General features: G+C 33.4%; 1 protein-coding gene across 1 annotated transcript in view; it reads right to left on the reverse strand.

Annotated features, from left to right (window-relative positions):
• Window positions 1–23,994, reverse strand: part of SEMA3A (sema domain, immunoglobulin domain (Ig), short basic domain, secreted, (semaphorin) 3A) — a 257,094-nt gene that overhangs the window by 157,985 nt on the left and 75,115 nt on the right. Inside the window, exon 4 of the mRNA XM_012650120.1 lies at window positions 11,793–11,912. Within this exon, the coding sequence (XP_012505574.1) occupies window positions 11,793–11,912 (120 nt within the window). The remainder of the gene's footprint in view (window positions 1–11,792; window positions 11,913–23,994) is intronic.

A 23,994-nucleotide genomic window follows, 5' to 3' on the forward strand; every position in this document is an offset into this window, starting at 1 on the left:
TAAGATAAAAATGGAAAGTAGTCATAGCATGTGGTTTGATTTCTGATAATTTGAAATGGCATTCTTTTTTTTTTCTTTGCCTGTAAATGGACAAAGCTGTATTCAGTTACTACCGACTTTTCTATCACTTATAAAGAAAAGGTCTTTAAATTTTCTTAAGTACAATAGCAAAATATTAAAAGATAAAAATAATTGTGTTCAGTGAAAGCTGAATGTCTATGTCATTCAGTTTTTTTTTAGGCAATGATTAAAGGATGACTCTTCACAAAAATATGCATTTCTCTAAATACATTTATTCTAGCTGGAATTTCCAAATATTCATTAATTATAAAATCAAATTTGAGTAAAATTTATCTATTTTAAAAACATGGTAATATTTCAACATCTTTATATAGAGAGATAGCTTAATAAGCCCATTAAAATTAAGAATAATAGAATAAAAAGTATGCTGGTGTGTTATTTAATAATTTTTGTGCTACATAGAATTAAGTATTTTCTGTTTCTTAGATTATCTAGAATTTATGGGAATTTTTTTCATAAATCATCTGGAATCCAGACTTATCTGTGTTTCTGAAATATTATAATGTCAAAAATATTAGGAAAAAGTAAAAGAACATTCTTCATTGATAAACTTACTCTGAGTTGGAAAACTCATTCTTTTATATTTTAAGAACTCTATTTCAAATATATTTTTATTAATGCTACAGATTCAAACTTTTACCTTTTAGAAAAAAGAATTATGACCTTCTTTGATTGTAAAACATATTACCACTATCCTTTGTGTGGAAGTAATAGGTGGATTTCGTTTATCTTTGCTCAATCCCTAGGTTATATATGGAGAGAATTAGTAGTAAGGGTGTAACTCTTTAAGAAGGGTACACTACTCCCTAGTTATATTATTACCACAATCTTTAAAGGACTCTGTGAATTTGCCACTGCCATGGAATTTTACGAAGTTGACAGATACTGTCACATTTTTAGCACAAAGAATTTAATGCTAATTTCAAGAAGATTCTTCATAATGCAAATTGTAGTGCACTTAACTTCAAATTCAATGTTTTGACAATGTTTAGACCTTAATATTGATAAATATATGATACAGCATAATCCCATTGGGGTATAATATTGATGACAACAGAAAGTCTATATGCCGATGTCATTAGAAAGGCCATATGTTATGATGGTTATGAGAACAGGTGATTTACTAGCTATGTGGTGATAAGTAACATGCTGAACCTCTCTGAGACTTGGTTTCCCCAACTGGAAAATGGAGATAACACTTTTATCACAGCGCTATTACCAGTAAATAATATATTGTTGATAAATTACCAAATATGCCAATAAGAGCCTCTAAAAGTAATAAAAGTTACAACGATCATGGATAATAGTTACAGCAGAAGAGAAATCAGGAAGAATAACCAGGGATAAATCAGGAATTGCATTTTTATAAGAAATTTTCATAATTTGTATAAGCTATATTGTAGCAATGACTTATAAATAAAAAATGGCTTAATAATATTCCATTTAAAAATCACCGTTTCAAAGTGCTATGTGTTAAATCTTGTTCCTTTCTGTTTAGCTGTGTTTTGGATTTTTTTAAGCAAAGTGCATTTGAATTGCTTTCACAAATGCATTCCACAAAATAACATTTTCTCTATTTACAACTACGGAGAAACTATCTTCTGTGGTATGTTATCAAGTGAGAACTCTGTTATATGCATATAACTAAGCATATCATAGCTTAATGTTTACATACAACATAAATACAGCTTAATTATAGATTCAGGGGTGAAAATTGAGTGTGTATGAGCCACAGTACATTACAAAACATGTTTGACTAATTATCACAAAATAATTGGAAGCCCATTTTTTTAATGGGGAATTTAAACAATGTCATCACTTCAGTTGTATTTCATCTAATGGTTTATGAGGTCTGGATGTTATTTAGATTTCTTGTTTTTCATTGATAATTTTAATATTTTATTCAGTATATTTCACTCAGTCTTACTCTAGGGTCTCATTGTGTCTCTACTGAATATTTGCCATAGTCTCAAAAATGGATATACATATATGTCTATTAATTTTTCTTCCATGTTTACACCAGAAATATGTTTCAAAATCAATCATGACAATAGTAGTAGTCTCTTGCTAAAAATTTGCATAGGTCTTGATTAGTTTCCCTAAACTCAACTTGATCTTAACTTTCCAGCCTCCTGTTTGAAAAGCACTATGTTCTATGCACACTGGGTTATTTGCCATTTTCCAATTGGACTATGGTCTTTTTTGTCTCCATACTTCTATTTGCTGGCCTCATAGCCTTGACTATCTTCCTTATCTATCAATACCTCACCCATTTTTCAAAATCAGATGTGAATGGAATGGCTTTTGTTCATTTCATCAAGGGTTCCTTTGTTTACACTCATCACCTTGTCTGAAGTAAGTGTGCATTAAGTATTTCTGAGGTATAAATACAAGGAAAAAAGACTATGACTTGATCCACCAAATCAGAAGTAATCATTTTATCTTTTCTGCTGCATGCTGCTGGTATTTCTTTTTAAAGTTACAGGTTCTGGACTCAGACATAAATTACTGAATAGCATGCTTGCCTCAGATCCATTACAAAATAACCGGTAAAAAACTTAAGTTTCTTAATGGTAAAATGAGAATACTAAGAGTACCTACCTCATCAATTGAAGTAATACATTCAAAGTATAGAACATATATTAATTGTTCAATAAACATCAGTTGTCGGGAATATAATTCTTATTATTATGGATGTTATTGCCTATGCTGAAGTTAGATTGTTACGTGTATGTGAGCTCTTTGAGGGAAGCCATTTGTGTTTGTATTTCTCACCATTGATATTAGGACCTATGTTTTCATTAGAGTTAATTTTATCACTATTGAATAATTCATCTCAATACAAATTACTTCCAAGGTCACTTGGGCATTGATTGTAGCAGTTGAGCAGAATTGTAGCTTCAAATCTGAACAAACACATATGTAAATGCTAACGTCCATTATTTCCCAGTATTCTCTCAAATCTATTTAACAAATAAAACATCAATTCCAGAAGCCCTGGTTTGTTTGCTCATCATACTTTTCCTTTTCACTTCAGTGCTATTCTCATCACCTCATGCTGATTCTCATCCCCAGTCTCTGCTATTTCCACTTCCCTAGCCCCCATGCTGTCCTCACAACCCCCTGGTGCAATGCTGAGACCCAGTATCCAGTCTCACCTCCTCTACAAGGCTACACCTGACTAATATGCCTGCTTCCCAAGGTACCTCATGATCTGTTTATTTTTTACCTTTAAATTTCTATTGCATTTATAGTCAGTACAGTGAGGCACAACTTAGCAACTTAGATAATGTTATCTCTTCATGGCTTATTATTATTCCATGTGTTTACTTCCACAGAAAAACTATTAGATCTTTCCATATAAGTATAGGAACTTTCATGAAATCTCATAAATAAAAAGCAGAGGTTCCACAGTTTTTTCATACAAACAAAGCTAGAACATCATATTCACTTTCTCAATATTTCAGAGAAATAGTCATTTCTTCCCTTTTCTCTTGGAAATAAGGACCCTCTCCACATATTTGTACATTGATCAACGACAAGTTACATCATGCAATGTTTGCAACTTTCCATAAAACGATCTGAAAAAAATTACCATCATGTTAAAACCACTGTGCAGTTGTCAAACAATGGTTTTTCTCCTCCCAACCCCCATCTTCTTGATGCTCAATTGTATAAATGTCAGATTTGTTGGGTTATACTCTAGTTAGTTCTAACTGCTAGATCTCATTAAGTTTTGGGGCAATGATTCTTTAATGGGGGTAAATGTGTAATAGGTTAAATGATATTATCATAAGCAACAATATTGGATTTCAACTATCGGATATTAACTTTTACACAAATGCTAATGTAGATATGATGATCACCTGTCATTCTACATTCTATCCTTGCTTTACCTTCTAGGACTGAGCTGTTCTATATGGTAGCTACCAGCCACATGAAGCCACTGAACTTGTGAAATGAGACTAGTCTAAATTGAGTTGAACTGTAAGTGTAATAAACATTCTGAATTTCAAGGGCAGTGCAAATATAATGTAAATATTATTAATAGTTTTATATTGATTCCACATTTAAATGATATTTTGAATATATTAAGTTAAATGAAATATATTATTAAAATTATTTTCATGTGCTTATTTTTACTTCTTTTAATGTGGCTACTAGAAAAATTAAAATTACATATTCGGCTTGTATTATATTGCTATTGGACAGAGATGTTCTAGAAAATGCTAACATAGAGTATAAAGAAAACAACATAAAATGAAAAAGCTTTAAACAAAGGGGCTAATCTAAGCTCTATCACTAATAAACTATGTGACTTTGGGTCAGTGAAGTCAACTCATGTGTCTTATTTAAAGATGCTAATTTAAGGTAAGAGTGTCTGTGTGTGATTTTAAAGGGAGCTTTTCCATTTGTCTGCCTTAAGAGAGTTTCTTGACCCATTTTTACATGGAAGGGTAGTGTTTCCATTATGAAATATGCATTCTATTCATTTTTTCAAACCACAGGTTAGCTGGCTCTGGCTTTGGAAGACAATGATTGACATGCTCTAACTGCATGAGACATTCATCCAGTAAAGGAAAGAGCAGTGTCAAAATTATGCAGAGCACATGTGGTAAGTCTGGAGCACCTGAGTGCCATGATGACCCACAGAAAAGAGGCTATTAAACTAGGGCAAGGGGAGTGTCCTCAGGTGTGAACAAAGGGAATACGGTTACACTATTCTTAAAAATCATTTCAAGGTGTCTTCCTAGCGTGCCGTCAGAGTTACCTTACATTACAATGTACATTCTTTAGCAGTAACTAAGTATGCTCTTCAGGCTTAAAATTAAGTACCACAAAACTGGAAAAGTAATACTATTAAAATTAGCTATAGTAATGCAATGTGAAAATGAGTTTGCTATGTATACTGAAAAGCAAATGACTTCCTGCAATGTGAATGTGGTGCTATTGCCCTGAAGCTACAGTCACTGGGGCTGGCAGTGCTACCATTTCCTGTGCTCTGCGATGATCTAATTCTCTCACCGTTTTTCTCCATTTCACCTACAACGCAATCTTCCTTCCTACAGTCCACTCTGACCTTACTTTGGCCCTTATTTGGCAGAATACAGCATTTGCATATCGAGTCGGCCTTTGTTTCTTTCTCATTAGCCCAAGATAATTAAATGAGTATTCTTGGCACTCGAATGATCATAAGCCTCAGGCAAATGAGGGCACTAAAATTTTAAGATTTTTCATGATTGTGAGGTGGCCAACAACATTATTTAGAATGTACTTATATCATTTTTCAGATAATTATCTGAATAAATCATCACAGTTTAAAATAAGTCTAAGAAATAACTTGCTGGTGCCCATTTGAAACACATTGCAAAAGGAGATGAATGTATTCTGATTTGTGTAAATTCAATCTAAGTTTGTTATACTATTTTTCTGAAATTTCAAAAATATCAAACTAACACCTTCCTTCTCACCTGCATATCCATGCTGCATGTCCACTATCTTAAACTTTGGTTTTAAAACGAAGTTGTTTTCACAAGGAGACAAGGAGCTAAAGGAAAAAAAAAAAACAAAAAAACCCACAGAACTAGAGTCCAGGGGCAAAGAAAGAGTCACGATGGCAGAAAAATGAAAGAGAAGATGAAGAGGTACAAAACAGGTGAGCAGGCAATAATGGAGTTTAATGATAATTTTGTGTTAAGTTACTATATATAACAAATAAATTGAAGCTTTGATGGATAGAAATTTCTTCTTAAAATCGATTATATGGGGAATGGGTACAAAAGAATCAATCAAAAGAGGGCACATCTAGGAGAAAGAGTAAGTTGGGGAATATATAACTCCAGTGACTGGCAAGTTCCAGTAAATGTAAGATCTTTGATCCAAAGTAGGCATTAGTAGACAGCAAGGAATAGAAAAAAATTGTCAAATATTAGCTGTATATGATCTAGTCCTTATCTGCATTGATATGTGCTAATATTTCCATTTTTGTCTGTAACTCTTCTTAGAAATAAGAAGTTGTGAAATATTTTAATTAAAAATAACTTCTTAGAATTGAACCAAAGAAGTGATAGAGGGTAAAAGAATGCTAATCTCATAACTATTGTGTTTATATAACAAATATTCAGGGAAATCAAATCAAAATATAAAATAGCAATTTGAAACATTTTAATTAAGGGTGTGGGGGATGCTTATTTGGATTTGGGAGTCTCTAACTTTTTCTTTTTTATTTACCATTTTTTATCTTTTTAATCTATCCCTGTTTCTAAATCATAACTGAGGTCCCCTTCTTCCCTCACTTGGTCACTAGTTCTATTAATTTTGAGAAATAGCCTTATTGATAATATTAAGAGTTCAGAATTTTAATAATTAATGGAAAAATACATTGGTAAGCTGTTACATTCTCTCAGAATTTATGAACTGTGAAGCTTCTCCTCAAATATAAATATGAACAGCAGATCATTTTAATACTTATTTTTTAGCATAAATGATACTGTTTATTAAGCATAGTAACTTGTACAGGTCTGCCTTCTAATGTGATTCAAGTACTAAAGACTAGGAAAGAAAAACCTAAAAATCCCTGCAGACTCTGATGGAGAAAATGAACAGCTAAGAAGGAATTGGCCGTGAATCTTGACTTTTCTCACCTAAGCCAGCTATTTACAAAGTAAATGTAGACTCCAATGTATGATCTAAGAAAGATGGAAAGGTGCTACCTACCCAAAAGCAGCCCCTCATTATTTTGCCAGGATATCTGAATTTCTCAGCTTTAGTATTAATTCTTAAGAAATAAACCTGTGCTTCATTAGACTAAATAGCATAATAAATTGGGGGAGATAAATCAATTAGAAGGGGTTAGAGTAGATGTATAAATTAGTGAAAAGAGCACTACCTACTACTTAAATAACATTTTGGCCTTGGAAACTGTTACTAACAGTATTTGCTTCAAAGTTCTGCATAAGAGCACACTCCTATTCTTGGTGGAAAGGAAGAATCAGGCAAAACATTTTATTTCATATGTGGATATATTAGTTGTCATTGTAGAAATGACCTTAGAAACAGCCATCAAGCCTCATTGCATTTCTTAATGTCCCGTTGGTTCTATCATAAATTGAGATCATGCCATTCTGAGAGTTAATACTTTCCAATCCTCATCTGGGTCCTTCTTTCGTTAGATTTCCTGCCTGTACATAGAAGAGGCCCATTTGGAATTTGAGAAAACATCCAGAGACTTCTTCAAAAAGCTATACTCCTCCTAAATTCATACTTTTTAAAAATTAACAGATGTCAATTTGAAGGGGAAATATCATATACTATAAACCATTTGGGAATATTCCACCTCTTAAGGATGACTTACATTTTTCATTTGAATGACATGGATGCTGAGAGCTTAAAATTCAAAACTCATTTGTAGTCTAGCTCTGAATCATTTTTTCCATGAACTCTGTAGATTTTATGATAAACACACACATGTGTATGAAGTATGTGACCTCACTGGTAGTTATCAACTGTTATTGGCAGATACCCAAGAATTGATTGACACACATCTTACAGACCTGGAGTTAATTAATATGTCTACCAATTCCCAAATGTACCACAGGAAACAGAAAATCTATTTAATGCAGCAATCAATGACATACTCTTTGTGGTCAGAAGGCATTCGCAATACAGCAAAAGTAGATTTTGGAATACACTATTCAGGAGTGTAAATACAGTCATATATCGTATAATGGCATTTTGGTCAATGATGGCCCTCATATAGCATGATAGTCCCATAAGGTTAGAATGGATCTTAAAAATTCCTGTTGCCTAGTGACATATTAACCATTGCAATATCATAGCATACTGCATTACCTTTCCTGTGTTTAAATATGTTTAGATACTTAAATACTTACCATTGCGTTACAATGGTCTACAGCATTCAGTACTCAGTATTCAGTAACATGTTATGTAGGTTTGTAACCTTGGAGCAATAGGCTATAACATATAGTCTAGGTATGTAGTAGGCTATACATCTAGGTTTATATAAGTACACTCTATGATGTTCCCACAATGATGAAATCACCAACGGACACATTTCTCAGATCCTATCCTGATCATTAAATGACTCATGACTGTATAGCTATTAAGATGCTAGGAGAATAAAAGAGGTTTATTTTTGTAACTAGAAGGCTAAATTGAAGGTTATTTTGCAACTGTTATGTTATTACTTAGGAGTGACTATTGATTTCCTCCTGTTAGATACAAAGATATTAAATGATGAAGGGGGCCTTGATTTGCTTCAAAGGTGAGTCTTTACTTTTGTGGCATTCTTCAATCTAGAATGGTAAGGCCATAATGTCATTTTTTGACAACGGGTTTTCAACATTCTTGGGAACACGGTGTAAGACCATAAGTTATTTAGAAGGAAGAACACCAAAAAAATGTTAAAATGTCCATACAAGTCTTGATAAAAGCAAAAAGTAAAATGTTCTTTTTTTATGATAAAATTCTTTTAAATATGTAAAGACTGTACAAAATTTTAAAAGAAAAATCATCTTTCATTATTTCATGTAGTGTGGGGCAGGTAACAGCAAAGTATACATGCAACTTCTAAACTAGAATTTAAGGGAAAGATGAGTCCTTTATTTGAAAAGTCACCCTTGTAAATAAAAGTTAATATATTCAAACTTTATGAGAATTTATGAACTCTAACCTAACAACCCTGGCCTCTGTCCTGATGCCTATTATATTTTACTTTTCCAATCCTTTTATTACTGTCATTCTTTTCCTAGCACTATGAAGCATAAGCTCTTTTCCTCAACTTCACAAGCAGCATAACTGCTTAAATCCAAGGGTAGTGTTTTAAGTATCAGTATAGATCAATTTAAAACAGATACTCTCTTAAAGCAGCTTAAACATTGAAAATTAAATTTGATGTAGTCTAGACAAGCTATATGATAATATCTTTTCCAGAATTTCCTAGATTGACTGTCTAGACTGCTCCAGATTCCCCAGATAATTGCATGATCATCTCCCTTCTGACCTCCTAAACAGTCTGGAACAGTATTTCCTAGTCTATAGTTGTCAAGCAAATAGAAATCACTGAGCTTCTAAAGGACGACCTCTCTCAAAGGCTCTGAGTTTCGGAGTCTTAGGAAAATACTTTCACTTCGATCTCTCTCCTCAAAGAGCTCAGATAGGAAGCTTTGTTTATTTATGATTTTGGTGGGGGTTCTGCTGGGTCAGCAGTCTGGCTCCAGAACCTGTAGCTCTTCACGCTCCCACCTTCCCACCCATAAGGTGGAATTGAGCAGTTGATGAGTAGAAGAGGGCATATGCTGTCAATTCTACTAAATAGCAACTTCAGAAAGGAAAAAAAAAATGAACATTTTGGGAAGAATGATAAAAATGTAGAAACAACATATAACATTTTAATTTAAATGATCATCACCACGTAAGCAAAAAATTTAAAAATGGGAGAAATTAAGTGCAGAATCACCCAGCAACCATGAGAGCCCACTGCCATAATTTACAACCTCTAATGAAGTGTGAAACATCTAAGAAGCTAGGTGACAATTACTAGCAAGCAAAACAGCAACAGCGTTTAGCTGAGATGAAGATTTATATATTATATTTTAAAAGATTTATATTTTATATGAAAAAGATACAGATTTTTATTTTAAAATATTTATATTTTCTAATATTTTTACTTTTTTCAGCATCTACTATTAGACAATGTTTAACTCTCACAACTGTATGAGTTAGAGACCATTTTCATTACAACTTTCAAGCTTAGAAACATAAATGCAGAGAAGATAAATAAATTGCACCAGATCAAGCAATCAGTAAGAAATTGAGGTTGGCTAAAAGCCTCCTGAGGCTAGAGGACATGGCCCATCATTTAACAATGATGGGATTAAAACTCCTTGATTTTCTATAGGAAAAAAAAAGACAATGAATTATACCCTTTCAGGAGGGTTGGAGGACATATAATTAGCCTCTCATTTAAAGGATATAGACACTGATGATCAAATGAGTTTGTTTAGTTTGTTTTGCATATTATGAGACAGAGTCTCAGAGAGGTTAAGTAATTTTTCCAGCGCTCTACAGCTAGTAAGTTGTACAGCAAGACTTGAAGCCATATACAATCCCAAAGTCCTGGTCTTTTCTGATCTGCGCTAGAAGTCGAGCATCCCTAACTTCATTGCCAATCACGTACAGCATCATTCCTGATGTAAAAAGTGCAGTATGATATGGAGGGAGTTCTCTGGAGCTGTCTCCAGAATACAGAAAACTGGTACAATAACCCTAGGCCCAAGTTTTAGGATACCTTACTTATTATCATAGGAAATAACTGAGAAGACAGCAAAGAGGGGGCAATTTAATTCCATGATGCAACAAATTAAGCATACAATGTCTCCAGGACCATGTGCATAAACATATTACTAATTTCATCTACATAAAACAAGAAATTTAAGTAGAACTGACTTTTCTAAAGTCACTTTTTACTTGTAACTCTTGAATATGTCAGCAAAAACAGTATATGCATATGCTTGTGAGGAAGAGGAGAAGGAAGGATGTGGTAGGGGGAATGTGGAGCAATTGCCCTAACTTGCCCTTGGGAAAATGTCTTAATCTTCTCAGGTTTATCAATAACAAAAAATAATTATATTCAATCTAGAAACTACATAGTCTCTAAGATGCCTTCCTATATACAAAGAAGGCACAACATAAACATTTCTGATTTCTAATCCATTTGATCAAAAGACACATTCGTATCATTTTAGGAAACCTTAAGAAATTTAGAGAGAGAAAGTAAAAAGTTTAAGTTATAAAGAAGTGACTAACATATAAGTTATATTTTATCTTTAGGATTATAGAAATATTTGGGGAATATGTCCTTTATTGGTTGAGTACATCTGAATTCCAATTGCAAAAAAAAAAAAAATTCTATCACAAATGATTTTCTCACCACATGAAAGCTTTTGTTCTTCTTAGGATTTTGTGCCAAAAATTATACAAGGGTTTATACTTGAAGGCTACTTATAAGCCAAATTCACCAAATTCACCAGACTGCTAATGTTACTTTCGACATTAGCAGCCTTTCCTTTATTTTGATTTTTAATCAAATTTACCAAAATGCTAAATTTTCTCACTAAAATATCTTTTAGAAGTAACAAACAAAAGAAAATCATTTTTTGTTTTTTCTCTTCCATACCACCAAAGTAATAACCAAAAATATTAATATAAAAAAAGCAAAGCATAGCTGAGCAAGAACACAAATGTGAATAATTTGGGTTAAACATGAGATCACACCATTGTGCATATTTAGGGCATCCTCTCTTAATCCCTAGGCAGAAGAAACAACTGGGTGGCAGACACTTCAGACTGAGGGTGGAAGTGGAGGGGAAAGCTGGCGACATATAAATGAAGGAGCAGACAGTGCACATTCAGCCTGCCGACATCTGCTGCACATGCAAAAGGGATTGGACTCTGTATCCAGGGCGAAAACAAATGCTTTCTTCCTTCTTTCCTCCTGTTCATAGTTATTGTTGAGTGATAGTCCCATTCTTTTTGCATTCACAGATTAAAATTAATAACAGCATCTGAATTTGAAGTAGGTTTTACTGAATAGTGAACCAGAAGCAAAATGAGCTGAAGAAATGAGTAGTGAAGCATTTGAATAGGACGGGGTCATGGACAAACACCATTTTTTTAAAAGCCAGCTTTACCTCAGGATGATGTCCAATTTCAATGTAGGTGCAAATTGGATGAAAGGCCCCAGTTCCACAGGCATACAAGTGAGTCTGATTATATGCCTTAAGTACCTTGATGAAATTAGCACATTCTTTCTGTAAGACAAAAGGAAAACCAGTGAGTTTTAGCAGTCAGCAGGACTGAGGTATCCTCTAGGGTGCTAGGCATGCTTGAACAAATTTCTTTCTTTCCTTTTTTTTTTTTTTGGCATCCCTGTCACAACATTTTTAGGGCTTATTAATTATTCTGTTGTTTTGCTTATATCATTACATGCATTAAAAATATAGAATTTCTTACTTTCAGTGGGGGCACATATAATATGTCCTTCCATAACTCCTATTAGAACTATTTCTAATTTATTTATACGAAAATGGGATAAATGTTTTAGATAATCACTAAACACAGGTGACTTTTCTAGAAATTAAGAGAGTGGAAAATTATTTAATTACTTAATAAATTAAATAAACAACAGGATAGTGAAAATTTCCTTGCAAAATCAGCTTTGAGTGTCACTTTAGAAAAAGAAAACAAAAATAAAAGATAATATGATCTTCTATTATACACAAAGTTTAAACATCATTAGTAACCCATTTTGAAAACATCCAAATAAGTATTCATATGCTAAATAATAAAAACTACACTGAAATTATTTCATTGTTGGTCAGAGACTTTCTTAACTAGCTTTTTTTTCCCTGTAAAAACTTGGAATTAAGAACCAAATGTGCAACCATAAATGCAGATTAAGATCAAAATCTGACAACAATGAAAGCAAGAATGGCAAACGTAATAGAGGACTGGGTTAGTCCTGGCACTTCTGTGTTACATTCCCAAAGTCATTCTCTATGACTTGAGACTTTTTTGGGTGAAAGCTCAGAGTGCATTTGGGGTTACGTAGTCACTGGGAATTTATAACTGAGGTGTTACCATAGTTTGAGTACATTTCCACATGACATTTGTATTCTATAGTTGCAGCTGATGATTTTGGTCTTAATCCCATTGCCCCCATGACATAAGGAGCAGGCAATCAAATTTGAGCCTTTTAATTGATATTTAAGTTCAAATACTTCCTGTCCATAATCACTGATTTTTCTAGGATGAACCCTGATGATGTTCTTTGAATATATTTTCCTAAAGATGAATTAGGCCTATTTAAAGTGAAATGTAGAAGTTTCAAGTTATGACTTTTTACGCATTATTAACATGTGAAAAGTATTTTCCAGGTAACTATAATAAACATATAGGTTCTTCCACTGTTTTGTTACACAGATCCTGAGTTTTTCTTTTATCTGGCAAGGCATTATAGCATATAAAATTACTCTCTGAAGTAAATTGATTTTGCAAGTTGTTCTGAGGAAAAATTCCCCAGCTTAAAGGGTTTGTGGATCTCATCCATGTTTCATTTTGAACAGGGCACATCCTAGGTAAAACTGTGAAACAGATACAACTTAACTTCCACTACTCTTAGCAACAAACTCTTCATTCTGTAACTGTTTCTCCTTCCCCAAGAGGATAGGGCATGAATGCTTGGGCAGAGGAAAGAGGTTGTGGAAAGGGAAACATCTGATAAACTCATTTACAAATGAGGCATTCATGAGTCTTACCCAAAGGATTTATTTGTACTCTCAAAAAAATTCAGTCATTTGCAAAGAATCCATTTTCAGGAAAATGTTTACTTTGAAACATTTTCAACATGTAGGTGCCCACATATTCTGCTTTTACATAAAGATAATCATCCCTGATTGTGGACTCAATATTATAGTATCCATGATTATAAATAACCAGTTTCAGCACCATATGTTGAAACCAAGAAATTGGCTGTGCATATATTGGTAAGCAAAGGGCTATTCTATTAAATAATAGTGGCAGACCCAGATGTATATCTTTTTCATTTTAGAAAAGAACAGGGTTTCAGTTTGCCTGCCAGGCCTTTAATGATATGCATGTAATTTTGTTCACGGACCCAAATTCCCTAATTCTATCAGTGACAACTGAGTGCCTCCTAGAAATTTAAGAATAGAACTTAGTTTTCCATAATAAAAAGGAAGAAAATATTTTGTGAGTAGGAATACTTGTCACAAAGGCTCATTCTACTCCTGCAACTTATGAATCCTAATATTATAGAATTTGTGGGTTCTTTATCTCTTATAGATTGAATAACTGAATAGCAGTTTATTAGAGACCACTTCTGTCCTCCCAAGGAATTAGCAGATTATAACTGAGGACTGAAAAATGCTCAGGGTTCTTAAACTATGGAATTGGACCACACTGAATATTATAATTTTAATTTTTTTCTCAACTAACTGTTAAAGAAGAACCACTATAGTATGACAATTCTTCTAAAGAGCTGATGGAACAAAATCAATCACAGGAGTATATCTGAGAAACCTGGCAAAGGGTCCTACTGAGAATGCTGATAATGGGAGTCTATCTGTGTTACAAAGCAGCTAGACCCACCCTATTGGCCCAAGGCCTGGAATGATTCCCTTTAGTTCCCCACTGAACTCTCCCAACTGGCAGCAGGTTCTATTGTTGCCATGCCCTGGGGGCTAGCTCAGCATTGTTTTGAAAGTGAAGTTTGATGCAAATAGAATGGAGAGAAATTTCTTGGGCTTAAAGAGTATAAAGGTGCTAGGAATGAAACAAAGGAATGGAAGGAAATACTTTGAAAACTGGTTAAAAATAACCGAGAGGAGACTCATTGAAAACAATGGAGGAAGAAAGTGAATTAAAAGAACTGGACAGAGAAGAACCAAAAACTTGAAAGAGATATTGTTAGTAAGGATTTGTTCTTAACAGAAAAGCTACATAAAAGAGTATCAATCCTGTCATTCATTTGCCTTCATTCTCTAGCTTGTTGCTGCCAAGGTTTTTGAGTGTTCCAAAACAAGATATTCATTTTATTTGGAAGCAGCATGGACATACCTCTAAAAAGAGGGAAGCGTGGCAGAAAAAGGAAACACACTTCACACATTTCTGCTCTAGGGAGGCAGAAGAAGAGTGTTTCTGACCTTTCCTTGAACCATGACGATTCTCAAACTCAGAATGTAATGTAATTTTTGGCCTTAAACTACTGACCTGTTTTGCTCAGCACTGGAGGATTTACAACGTAATAAAGAGAGAGTGGAATCAGTTCAAAATGAATTCATTTTTCAAACCTTGATCCTTTTTGGAATTTAAGTTGATGTACAAAGACAAGTTTAGCAACAAACTGGCTTCCCGAGAGTCAGGCAACCATACTGACCTCTTACTTTACTGAAATTTACTCCAGAGCAACAGTATTATAAATTATTAGCTTAGAAGTAAAAGTAAGTAAAACCCAAGGCCACACCTGAGGAACAAGGATTCATCATCCTTAGTGACAAACCATTTACCGTTTTTAAAGGGTTTCTAGTTTTTTCAGATCAAATGGATGGAGGAATTATGCATACAAATATTAGCTTTGAAAAGCAAATTTAGAAAAAAATGTCTACTTCTAGAAAAAAATATAGAAGCCAAAAACACAGTGATTCAAAAACAAACATTACAGATATGTAGCACTGATTAGACTGTGTTACACAGACTTTTCCTGGACGGTTACAAAAATAAAGTCCATCCATCTGTCAAAACAACTGCTCCGTGCATGAAAATTGAAACAGAATTGAGGTGTTTTTAACTAACTTCCGATAATTATACTTTCTACAAAAGAATATGATTTACCTCCAATTCCAATTACCTCCTTGCATGTTCTTAAATTATGGATGGAACAGTGAAATTTTACTCTAAATAAGAGAAGAGAAAAAAGGAGAGAAGACTTGTGAACACGAACAATCTCTATTCAAATATATTCAGTTCATGATTAAATCAAACAACTTGTTCTGGTTCAAATATAAATCAGTCCTACATGAATGGGTAGAGTACAGCATTGCCACAGGTCAGTGAGAATTCATTTAAAAAGAAAAAAAAGTCTCTCTATCCTATGAGCAGTTTATGTAGAAATATTTTAATATATATTCTAGCAGCTGGGAAAGCAAAGGAAACCCTTTTCTATCATGCTGGGTGGATACATTTATGCTTGAAAACCCATTAATAAGCTTAATTCCTGCAGTTTATCTGTTGACTTTCTTTTTCTTTGGTCAATGTATTTGGCAAGCTAGCTGAATACTCGAATCTTCGTGCCCAAGCAGTAATCCGTGAGATTGTTTCTGTCACTCACTATATCCCTCCCTCTATTTAAGCTGCTCCATACTTATCTGGCAATAATGTTTTGTCTTTTTTTCTTTTAACATCATGCTATTACAGCTGTGATCCAATCATCCATAATAATGTCTTCCTAATGCTTCACTATTCACTAAAGGATGTTAGAAATCTCTTCTTTGAAAAAGCATACCTAGCAAAACTGAGATATAACCATATGCAATTATAATATTCATCTAATGTTGAATCTCTGACTTGGAATTTTTTTAACATATACCTTTTAAATTGGGGAGTATACTGATCTGTCCATTTTGGGAGACATTTTTACCTTCACTATTTAGAATAATAATGGCATAATAAAACCAATCAACCTTTCCATGTTCATGCTTTTTAAAACTAATTTCAGAAATTTAAAAAAAATTACATATTCAACTAAGACAAAAAGTTGGTGTTACCTTATAGGTAGGTAGTTAGGTACATAAGCATATTCATGTTAATTGAACTTTATCACCATTAAACTTATGATAACTGAAAAATAAATTTTAAAGTGGTTTGAATGAAGTGATAAATTAAATGAAGAATCTCTGTACAAGGCTCCCAAATTATTTTCCTTAAATGCTCATTTCAGTTAAGTGTCCCCTTTTACTGCTTCACCCTCTAGAAAGACTATTTGTTTTGAAGTTTTAGAAATACTGTTCAATATTCTATAAACATTTCTTTTTCAAATCACTTGAAACCTTCCAATTCAGTCAAAATGATTATACACATAGGCACTATCATTGATAATTTTTGCAAAAGCTGACCAATATTGTTTTCTTCTACTGTTTAAAGGAGCTTTGATAGAAGCTTATGATATCTGATTTTAGGCTTATGTTTTCTTTTATATCGTATATCAATCTAAACAATCTTCACATTTGTACCATTCATTAGCATGATTTGCTTGTGGTCCATTTTACGCACGTAGCATAACCTTTCTTCTTCTCATATAGCGATCAACGTGATTATAAAATAATATGTGAAATCTACCTAAATGTGTTTTCTCCCAAACCAAAAAAAAACTATATTAAGTAGTCACAATCCTTACTCTGATTTAAAAAATTAGGCCCGGCGCGGTGGTTCACGCCTGTAATCCTAGCTCTCTGGGAGGCCGAGGCGGGCGGATTGTTTGAGCTCAGGAGTTTGAGACCAGCCTGAGCAAGAGCGAGACCCCGTCTCTACCAAAAATAGAAAGAAATTAATTGGACAGCTAAAAATATATAGAAAAAATTAGCCGGGCATGGTGGCGCATGCCTGTAGTACCAGCTACTCGGGAGGCTGAGGCAGAAGGATCGCTTGAGCTCAGGAGTTTGAGGTTGCTGTGAGCTAGGCTGACGCCACAGCACTCTAGCTCAGGCAACAGAGAGAGACTCTGTCTCAAAAAAAAAAAAAAAAGTATATGCTGTGGTTTCCAATTTTACGCAAGGTGCTGAATACTTAGTGCTCATTGTCTTAAAGCAACCAAGTCATTGATTTACATCAAGTAGGACGAGTTACAATCTAAAGAAATTTATTGTGGGTAAGATTATTTGACATATTTAATTTAACACATATATGCCTTTATTATATAATAACCATTACTCAAATAAGAGGGATGAACTGCATCTTTAATTGCATATGATGCGTACCCTTGGGGAAGGAAAGAAAAAAATGAAGCCCATATTGTAGAGAAATGCTTGATTTCATTCATATACACCTCAGTTCTACCCTCTGCCTTGTCTAATATCAAAAATTAATATTTTGGTTAGAGTCCTTAATGTCCAAAGTACTAAAGACTGTTATGTAGTTGATAATATAAAATATTCTCTTAACATATCTTTTGATAATTGGAGGCTCCTTAACCAAGTTAAGCATTTGTAGCATCGATACCAATATATCAGACTTATTCAAAAGCAAGTGCCTACAGCATATTCCACATGTTTACTTTTTTTCTTTTCTTTCTTAGTGGCTTAAAGTTTAGTTGCTTTAAAAGTGGCTTAAAAAGTAGAACATTAGGAAAAAAGAATGTTTACAGTATAAAAAGGGCTGAAAATAAGTCAAGTTCTTAAAGCGTCGATGAATTATCAAAGCAGAGTTATAAGACCCTGTCATGGGCAGAATTCTGTCACAAAATAAATTTATACCTTGAACCTCTATATCCTGAGTACCTCAGAATACGACTGTATTTGAAGATAGGGCCTTTAAAGAGGTTACTAAGTTAAAATGAGGCCCTTAGGGTGAACCCTAACCCATTCTGGCTAGTGTATTTATAAGAAGAAAAAAATTGGACATATAGGGAGACACCAGGAGCACGAGTGCACAGAAGGACAACCATGTGAAAAGGCAGCAAGAGTCTGGGCATCTATCTGCAAGCCAAGGAGAAGAGCTGCAGGGAAAACCAACACCGCTGACACCTCGATCTTGGACTTCCAGCCTCCAGAACTGCGAGCAAATAAATTTCTGTTTAAGCCACCCAGAATGTGGTAGTTTATTATGATAGACTTAACAAAGTAATACGAACATTAAAGAGACAATGAGTATGTGGGTTATTGCAGGACCCACGCTGTCTAATCAAAAGACAATTAAATTATTATTGCTTAAAATATTTTGGTCAACAGAACACATATGATAGCATATTTTTGTCCCTAATCAGCCAAGTTGTGATCTTCTGCTTTGTACATACTAAATATTAAGGAGAAAATTTCACAAAAATTTCATTTTTTTCTGCAATATTTTTACTGAATATATGTTCAAATAATATCCATATATAATAATCTTCCTAAATTTATACACACATATGTGTACATATATATGCATATACATACATATATACAGATATATATATTAGAAATAATTGTAGAAATAATTTCCAAATACAATTAAAATTTGGAACTTTGAATTTTTGAAATTTATTTCTATTAATATTTAATGAAGATGTTACTTATTCTAAGGTCTGTACAATTGAAAAGGTATTTTCAAAAAGTTTAAGAAAACATCAAGGACAAAAGTAATAAGGTCCTAATGATAAAATAGAAATAGCATGGAGATAGTTGCTTGTATTAATCTTATGCTTTAAAGTAAGTTAGACATGGGTTAGAATTACTCAGGCATCTTCCATTTGCTGTGTGACCATCAGAAAGTTACTTAGAGTCTCTGAGCCTCAGTCTCCTTAATGAGAAATGGGATTAATGACACATTCATGTGAAGTACTTAGCATGATGCCTAGCACTTATTAATTGATAAATAACTGGTTATCCTATTCTTAAAATAATCAACCATCTCTATTGGTTTGGATATTTTCATGACTGCTTAACTCTCCCAATATTCCACATACTATGCCATTCCACACATTATGCCAAGAATTCAATGAATTGTTCAGTTTCTAAGGATATAGTTAGCAGTATTTAAGCACATACTTGGTGCTAAGCAGAAGTAAATTTGACAAAATTGATTTTGAATATTAATCTATGCCCATTTCTGTTACAAATAGAAATTACATATTGTTCATTGGAATTTTCATGTCTAGTCCTTGTTTGTCCTTGTGGCTGCCAGTTTGTGCTTGCTCTTCCCACTTTATGTCGAGCTTCTCTTCCCTAATGTCATCTCTGGTTACCTACAACTGCTTCAAGCCTACTACCTGTGTTAGAGGAAATTGCCTTCCATAGATGTCTTCCTCATCTTCCATGATTGTATAAGGTCTAATTCTCAAAATAAAACCCTTTCTCCATATCACTCACACAGATGGTCTCTGATAAACCCTAACTGACAAAAGGATATGTCTTACTACTATAGAATAGCTCATTGTGATACATAATATAAGGAGAACACAGATTTGACCTATTTAAAAAAACACATGCACATGCTCAAGAACATTCATTAATAATCTTATTTCCTTCTATGTGTTAATGGTTTCTGATTTAGAAGTGCATATTAAATTCTAGAATCAATAAAGTATATTAATTTTGGTATTATTTCATGCACAATACTAAAAACCCCTCTCTTTTAGCATAGAATACATAGGGAATAAATATATGCACATGCATATGCATACATATGTTCTATATTTAATACTAATACTATATAATAGTATAGATAGTACAGTCTATGCAGCACCTAATTTAGGAATGTAATAATGAGAAGCTTCAAGAATTTTCTGCACTTAAAGCCAAAACCAATGTTAAGATTCTCAGTCTCCAGGAATACTGTCAAGTTTTTAGAAATACCGTAATTTTGTACTCTGTTTTCCTTAACACCATTAAAATGCGTATGTGGATATATATTAAAATTAAATAATACAAACAGAACTTTGGGAAATTTTCATGATGCCCTGTGGACATAAGAAGGAGGTGATTCTTTATTGCTACAAATGATTTTTTATTGCTTCCAAATCAAACTAAAGAAAAGCAATCAAAAGTTGACCACAACATATTTATCTTGAGACAGAGCAAATATTTCTAAGGAAAATATTCCCAAAGTTCATGTTAAATATATGGTATGATGGTCAATATACCTCAGAAATGAGTAGAAATCAACTTATAAATATTATTAAGCTTCTAAATAAGCAGCATACCAAAGACAAGTGTTAAAAACTACATGTCAGTGGGACTTGGATCAACTTGCTAACTATGAAGTCAGAAGACATTGGCCCAAATCCTTTTCCCAGAGGAACTGTCCAAGTCATGATAATGAACCTGCCAGAGTATAACATATTCTAAAAGTATATATACTGAAGCATGGGTGAATTATGGTCTCCATTCAAATCTAAATAATAATTTGTTAACCAATGCCAAATATTTGACCTTCATCTCAGCCACTGAGAGGTACAGTTGAACTTTCCAATAAAATTAACACAACTAGAACATCCCAAATCTTCTGAAAGTTTTTATAAAATGTCTCTATTTCAAGTGCTAGCCCTACTTTGCAAATAAACAATTAAAATTCATTTAAATTTTTATTCTGAACCTAAAAAATTTCCAAAAAATGAATTCATATATATCTGGAACTCTGTTCATGGCAATTCAGACATAATAAATAACAACTTGTTTTCCTTTATTAGTAAAACATATCATCTAAAATATGAATAATGCCTAATTTATAAAATAAATTTGATGGCAAAGTTTTATTTGTCATGTATCTTCTAGCTAACACACACAATTGGTTTTTCAAGTTATTTTGAAAAAAAATGTTTACTTGTAACCAAATATGAGTCACCTAAATGAATTAATATTAGAAATGCATTTAGATCAATATCAGGTATATAGTAAGCTCTCAAAAAGTATTAGCTGTTATTATTATTTCTGAATGCTGAATTTAAACTCTAATCATTCAGTGCAACTTGTCTGATATTTACCTCTAAGCAGAAACACATGCATACACAGGAATATGCATGTGAAAATATATACTCATTCCTGTGACTTTTAATAAAATAAGATTGTCCTGGCTTTCATAAAAATCAATTATCTGTATAACTGAAGTATCATCAAATTTCATCATATTTAAAAATTAATAAATAGACCATAGTCTTTCATTTGTGAGATCATCTAGAATGTCCACCAAAAATTATAATCAATATTGTCAAAAACTGTAAAGGGTCTGGAACTTGACGTTACTCGTAAGATAACGAGTTAGCCTGACATGCTTTAAAGGACACTGACAGAAGATATGTGGCTCTGGGGTCACATATAAAGGACTTTATTACTAACAAAAATAGATGTAGCCAGAGAATCAGCATTTCTTGTGCTATTCCCATCAGGCAGTGGGAAGAGGGCCCAGTAACACCTACATATACAGTGAGTTGTGTTATAGGATAGGAACCTTGGACAAGAGAACCTGAATATTTTTTAACAAGTACAGCACGCTGGTCTGTAGATCTTGAAGGAGATATTATGTTCATTATAATGGACAGTTAGCATACCTGTCCCGTGCTCCAGAGGGAGACATTGTATCTATTTCCCAAGGCTATTTGCAAACTAGCTTTTTGCTTCAGAGGGAGACACTATCTACCAAGGCTCTTAACTTTATAAACATCCTTAAAAAATAGTCTGCAACAAAGGCAGTCCATGCCCCTGCTCATAAGATGTGAGGAAGTATGAGAGACCCATGAAAAATTGTCTTTCAACAATTACACATAAGGAATGTGAGATTTGATGAAACCTTATGATTTTTGCAGACTCCCAAATTTGAAGATAATTCTAAGTTTCCACTTAATAAATTTTTATCATGCTTTCATGTGAAAATAAAATTAAAAAATCAATTTTGACCTTTGTCAAAAATTTTGTCCAATTTGACTTTTGAAAAAATAATGAGATTCAAGTGTTGTCATGTGTATTTTGGAATATACTGCAACTTAAAATGCATGTGCAGCCTTAAATTCTCAGTTGCATTCACTTGGCAAAAATCAGTGTTGTTGAGGTCCTGCAATTTGAGCCATGGTAAAGGTGATGGACAAGATATAATATATCATAGTATTAAAATGAACGACCACTAAGGACAAAAATATAAAAATAAATCCCTCAAAAATTTAAAAAATGTCCCAAAGTTCAGGTACATGGCAACTACACTTTGAAATGTATCCAAGAATCAGAATGTTATGAGAATCTGCTTTTTTTTTTTTGTTCCTCTCAGATGGTTGAAATTTTGATTTCCAACGATGTTCAAAATATTTCTAACAGTCATACGGTTGCCATTTGGTTTTATTGAAATTAACTGCAAAGAGAGATGGTTTAGTAGGATAAACAAAGAAGATTCAGAGAGCTATTGATTCAAAACAGATTCTTTTACCAGCTTAGCATGTATTCAGTTTTGATTTGCAAAACAGGGTCAAGGAAGTTAATCCTTCAATAGAAGTGTTATTGTGAATAACAAAGTGGATTTTAAGCACTAGAAAAATATCAAAAATGAGAGTAAAGGTGGATAATAGCAGTTAGAATACAGATATCTGGATTGAATTTATCTTCTTATTCAGAGTCTTTATCCGATAGAATTATATACTGTGTTACATTTTTTTAAAAAATAACTACTCGAGTAGCAGCAATGGAGATGTTCATGAGTATTTTACCCATTCAATGTTAGAAATGCCATAGGAATTTAAAGGTTCAGAACCTACATCGAGTAAAAAAGTCATATTAATATGATGATATGTTTTATATTCTATATATTCACTTCTACAAAGTAAAAATATATTTAGATTAATGATCCTTTTAGAAATGTCATGATCTGCATGCACACACACGTTTTATTTACACACACACACACACACACACACACACACACACACACACTCTGTGTTTATCTATCTATCATCTATCTATCCATCCAGAGAAAGAGAGAGAGAGCACGAGCCTGTGTCTCAGGCTGTAGTTTCCCTCTTTACCACAAAGTCCATTCTTTGTGGAATAGTTGCTCAAATTACAGTTGCTGATTTAATATATGTGTTTGATGCAAAACTGAGCAGAGAGTAGCAATGGTTTGTATTATCTCAGCTGCATGATTGAATGGTGAGAAGGTTCACTTTCCTGTATGAAACCATAGTCAGTGACACAGGAACTATGTAGGTTCAGTCCAGTGGCATGTCCTGACTTCCCAGTAATTGTGCTGTGTCAGCCATAGGAATGAAGCATTCCCTTAACCAGACTTAAGAATGACCCACTCTGGACAAATAAAATTAGCTAGTGTCTTGGCCTGACTTTTCCTATTGTATCCTTGCATCTGAATCTGATGCTAAGAAAACAGCACTTCCCCCCATGATTAGTTTAAAAACACTTGATTTGCAGTGGACTTCTTGAGGAAACCAATAGGGAAATGCTAAACCCAGGCTTTAGAAACCAGAGAGAACACACAAGGGGGTTGTTAGTTTACTTTACCATAAATATTCAGGTCGTTTCCTATTTTGGTCACAATTCTATCTTGGAGCCCTGATGGCTGCAAAAACCACTCAAGCCTCATTCTTGTGGTTTTCAGCATTACAAGAGCTCTTTGAAAAGAATTATT

The sequence above is a fragment of the Propithecus coquereli genome, unplaced genomic scaffold, assembly GCF_000956105.1.
Source record: "Propithecus coquereli isolate 6110/MARCELLA unplaced genomic scaffold, Pcoq_1.0 Scaffold312, whole genome shotgun sequence".
In the NCBI taxonomy this organism is placed as follows: domain Eukaryota; kingdom Metazoa; phylum Chordata; class Mammalia; order Primates; family Indriidae; genus Propithecus; species Propithecus coquereli.